We start from the raw sequence: 4385 nt of genomic DNA, 5'->3' as shown, positions 1-4385 counted from the left end.
ATCTTGTCCATTTTAGCATTTGCAACAGATAAATATTTCCATGGTGATCATACATAAAAGACCAGCATATCTGTCCAAATCCTAGTGAAACCCTACACTTTGCCCCATCTACATATTTAGGTATAGAGGATACTTCTTTATACCAGTTCAGTGGGTACACCCATCATTTACATGATAGTCATACTTTAAATACCCAATATTATCACCAGACTTTACAATCAGTTTGTATGTCAGTGAATGAAAAGATCACGTCACATCTAACTTCACCTCTTCCAATTGGAAGGACAATGTCTGCTCATTAGCAGTTTCCTCAGTGTAGCTTTCATATCTTTATTTCTTAGACTGTAGATGAAGGGATTCATGGTGGGTGGCACCACTGTATAGAACATAGACACCAGCAAGTCAAAGGCTGATGGAGATTTGGGAAGAGGGCGTAAATAAGCAAAAATCCCAGAAGAGAGAAACAAAGTCACAACAAGGAGGTGAGGCAGGCATGTAGAGAAAGCTTTGGACCTGCTTTCTCTTGATGGCATCCTCAGCACAGTGGAGAAGATGTTAATATAAGAAATATCAATAAGCACAAAACAGACAACATCTAATATAAAATTCAACCCAATGACTACTAATTCTCCAATGTTATAAGAACAGGAAAGAGAGAGGAGTTGGGGAACATCACAGAAGAACTGATGCACCAAAAGAGACCCACACATGGGCACTGAGAAGGTGGCAGCTGTGTGCAGAATTGCATTGAGACTTCCACTGACCCAGGAAGAAGCCGCCATCTGCACACAGGCCCCATGGTTCATGATGACTTCATATTGGAGGGGGTGGCAGATGGCAACATAACGGTCATAGGACATCACTGTGAGGACAGCTACTTCTGTAGAGGCATAGACAAATAAGAAAAATACCTGTGAAACACACCCCAGGAATGAGATGGTGTTGTGGTTAGTCAGAGAGTTAGCGATGGATTTGGGGACAGTGATGGAAATGCTACAGAGATCCAGAAAGGATAAGTTCTTCAGGAAGTAGTACATGGGGGTGTGTAGCCGATGATCCTTGCTGATGAGAATGATGATGATAAGATTCCCTAGTAAGGCTGCCAGGTAAATTACCAAAAACAGTACAGCATGTAAAATCTGGATCTCCCGAACTTCAGAAAATCCCATGAGAAAGAATGTGGTCCCCAAGGTGAAGTTGTGCATTTCTCTGGATATTTAACCAATTTCTCTGAAAAATAAAGTGAGTAACTTGAGAATGGACTGAAATGATTTAATGTGTCTGTGGTTTTATTTTCTATAAAATCCCTTACAATCACTCACCTATGTATGTCTCACAAAATTGAGACTGAGAGACTAACCCCACAAAGTCATCACCAAGGTAATTTAATCCCAGATTTTAACATTAGATTTGTGACTGTAAAGGGCTATCAGTCTCAAATCTTCAACTTGAAATTCTATTTATATTAAGATCTGTAGTTTATATCCTACCATTATAGAATTATTAATATTATTTTTTATGTAGCAATATGTACTAATAAAAGGCATTGTTTTTGGAACCATCAGTATGAGTACAAATATTAGCTCAACCATTTACTAGAATTGTACCCTTGATAAATTATTTGGCATCATTTTACATGCAAGTTTTCTCACAGTATCATTATTCTAATTCAAAGATAATGAATTCTTTTTTCCTTATGCCAGTAAGAAGAAAAATCGTGAAAAACTTTGAAATTGGCAAAAAGAATTACAGAATAAGAGTCCTGCTTATTGCAGTTTAGTCATTGCCTTTTTTTTGTTTTTGGCTATTTTCCAATTCTGAAAGTTGCATAAAACTGTTAATAATGCAAATAATGATTTTCCAAAGAAATGCGAATTAGCTGTGTTCTGATCTAAAGCAATTGATTGTTGTTCTGTAGACAGATGCATTTTGCATCAATTTGAAAATCCATTCTGTGAATTATCTGCTTCCATGTATGGTAATTTGATTTGTCTTCTGAATGAATTGTAGTATCTTGCTAGTTTCCTCACTAATAAATATGTTAATTAAAATCTTTTGTATGTGTTTGTTTATATTTGTATGAGAGTAATAATTTTATACTTTTTAAATTTTTTCATTTAATTTCTAACATAATGAAAAATCAGTATCAGTATAATTAGAATCGAACATTATGAAAGAACTTGAGATATCTTAGATAAATACATTTAGGCAATTTATTAGGGATATGAACAATAGAAATCTACTAAATATATTTGTATTTTTCTTGCTAGATTTTATTTGACAAAAAAATGACCCTAATTTAAGCAGTTACTTTTAAGTAGAACAGAACTATTTGAAATGTGCTGCAAAATATTTCCAAATTTTTCACATGCTTTAATTTTTTTTAACCTTCTCAGTCAATTCTCCATAATAACTCTGTGGACTTTAGAGAATCATGAGTTTTTAACCAAATATCTTGTTTAACTACCAGGGATAAAAACAACAACAACAACAACTCTGAATACTTGGTACTTAGACAGATTTCCTTTTCTCCCTGGTGTTCTTCCAGCTGTCCTTAGTCTTTAACTTTTTCCCTATTGCCACCATTCTCAGTGGGCTTCCCCATCATCTATGTGGCTGAGAATAGTAAATCTTTCTTCTATGTCCACATTAATCTGTTCTTTTCTTGCTTATTTCTCTATTCCTTTCTTATTGGCTCAGAGGAAGAACGACTGCTTCTGACATGAAGATGTAGTACAATATCATACATTGGCTATGCAGGATGATGGAATTTAGTAAGACCCATTTAATTTACATATGCTTAAGGAGTGATAGCCTATGCATGATCCCATTATGAAGCTACTTCAACTGAGAAAGGATTTTACAAATATTTCACAGTGTGAAGATATTAACTGTTCAATGAATGTAGGAGTTTTGCTTGAAACAATTTCTGCATCTGAGGATTTCCTCCCTCATTTTTTACCTACCTCTCCTGTAGTTTGAATATGAACATTGAAAAAATCACATGTAAATTCAGTAAAAATGTGGGTTTTCATAATTTGAACTTAGTATACTCAAAGGAAGAAATACCAAAATATTGTATTCTAGCAAAAATCTTTACATAAAGTAAATAAGATGCAAAGGTTTGCAATGAGTAGAAAGCTCAGAGTTTAGAAAATGTGTGCCATTTAGCTTTCAGTCTATTATATTTGGGGCAATATCCTGCATAGCTCTTATACCAAAAAACATATTCACATAAATTTTTAAAAATCTGGGTATCATTCTAATTTCTCCCACCAAACCAGTCAAACAGCAAACAAACAAAAAAGAAAATGAAGTTTGTAAATGACCTTGTATTATCCAAGGTCAATGTGAGGTTTCCCTATGACCCTCTTATTATGATTTACCAAAAAAATGGCTTCTTTCTCTTTGTTAGTAACTCCTCGGGTGGGCTCCAGTGGTTTGAGATCAGTGTTTTTCAAAGGGTAGAACCAGATGAATCACCCTTAGCATCATCTGAGGACTTGTTAGAAATGCTGATCCTGGGGTGCCAACCCAGACCTACAGAAACTGAAACAATTGGGTGAGGCTTTTAAGATAAGAGTCAATCATTTCTCTTGGCAATTCTGATATATGCTTGAATTTGAAAGCTCACTGTCTTAGAATATCCTGGCTTGCATCTAATAATTTATAAAATATCTTTATCTGCTTTACTGGAAACATTTTGACTTTTGTCTCTAAAAGTCAGTCTTCCCAAAAATTATTTTTCTTTTCCAGCTGTTGTATGTCTAAACTCTCCCTTGGAGATTTCAGCTATCCAAACAAGTTCTCAGCAATTAGAAGCTCATACCACTTTTCTTTGAAGACTTGTCCTTTATCTCCAAATAATTACCCTACATTTGCTTGTTAGGTATTCAAATAAAATAATACATTGTTCTCCTAGCACAATATATTGTTCATTTAAAAGTTATAACAAGCCTGTAGGATGATGTTTATTAGGCTAAATTATGGCAGGCAATAAATCCTTTAGGAGTAATGAAGGAATCAGGGTTGATTTGATGTACAAATGTGGCAAAGGAAATGGTTAACCCTTGTAAATTTTTGGAAGAGAAAAATGGAAGACAAAGTTATTTAAGTGAGTATATACAGTGGGATCAAAACAGAAACTCAGCGGCCTGAAAGGTGTAGAAGTAGAACACTCTAGCCAAGTTTAACAAAAGTGATCTGCTTAAGAGGGATGGGAGAGTTGAGGGGTCTCAGAGATTTAGTTTTAACCTGTGGTTTTTGAGAGCAAAGGATGTTTCAGTATCTAAAGGTGAATGGCATAGTGGAGGCAACATTTCCTAGAGTGGACCCAGAATTATAGGAAATTCTGCTACTAAGTAGGTGTTGAAAAAGCTGTCCTC

At 34.9% G+C, this 4385-nt stretch overlaps 1 protein-coding gene across 1 annotated transcript; it reads right to left on the bottom strand.

Moving 5' to 3' along the window:
* Nucleotides 1–263: 263 nt before the first annotated feature.
* Nucleotides 264–1205, bottom strand: LOC101422636 (olfactory receptor 14A16-like). The gene has a single exon (XM_004449707.1). The coding sequence runs from the start codon at nucleotides 1203–1205 to the stop codon at nucleotides 264–266; it is 942 nt and encodes a 313-aa protein (XP_004449764.1).
* Nucleotides 1206–4385: the final 3180 nt, after the last annotated feature.

Source organism: Dasypus novemcinctus, chromosome 17 (assembly GCF_030445035.2).
Source record: "Dasypus novemcinctus isolate mDasNov1 chromosome 17, mDasNov1.1.hap2, whole genome shotgun sequence".
NCBI classification, from domain to species: domain Eukaryota; kingdom Metazoa; phylum Chordata; class Mammalia; order Cingulata; family Dasypodidae; genus Dasypus; species Dasypus novemcinctus.
The sequence above is the reverse complement of the archived record's forward strand: the minus strand, read 5'-3'. Positions and strand labels throughout refer to the sequence as shown.

Coding starts and splice junctions, on each gene's coding strand:
- LOC101422636 (XM_004449707.1), bottom strand. CDS start 1,205: ATGCACAACTTCACCTTGGGGACCACATTCTTTCTCATGGGATTTTCT.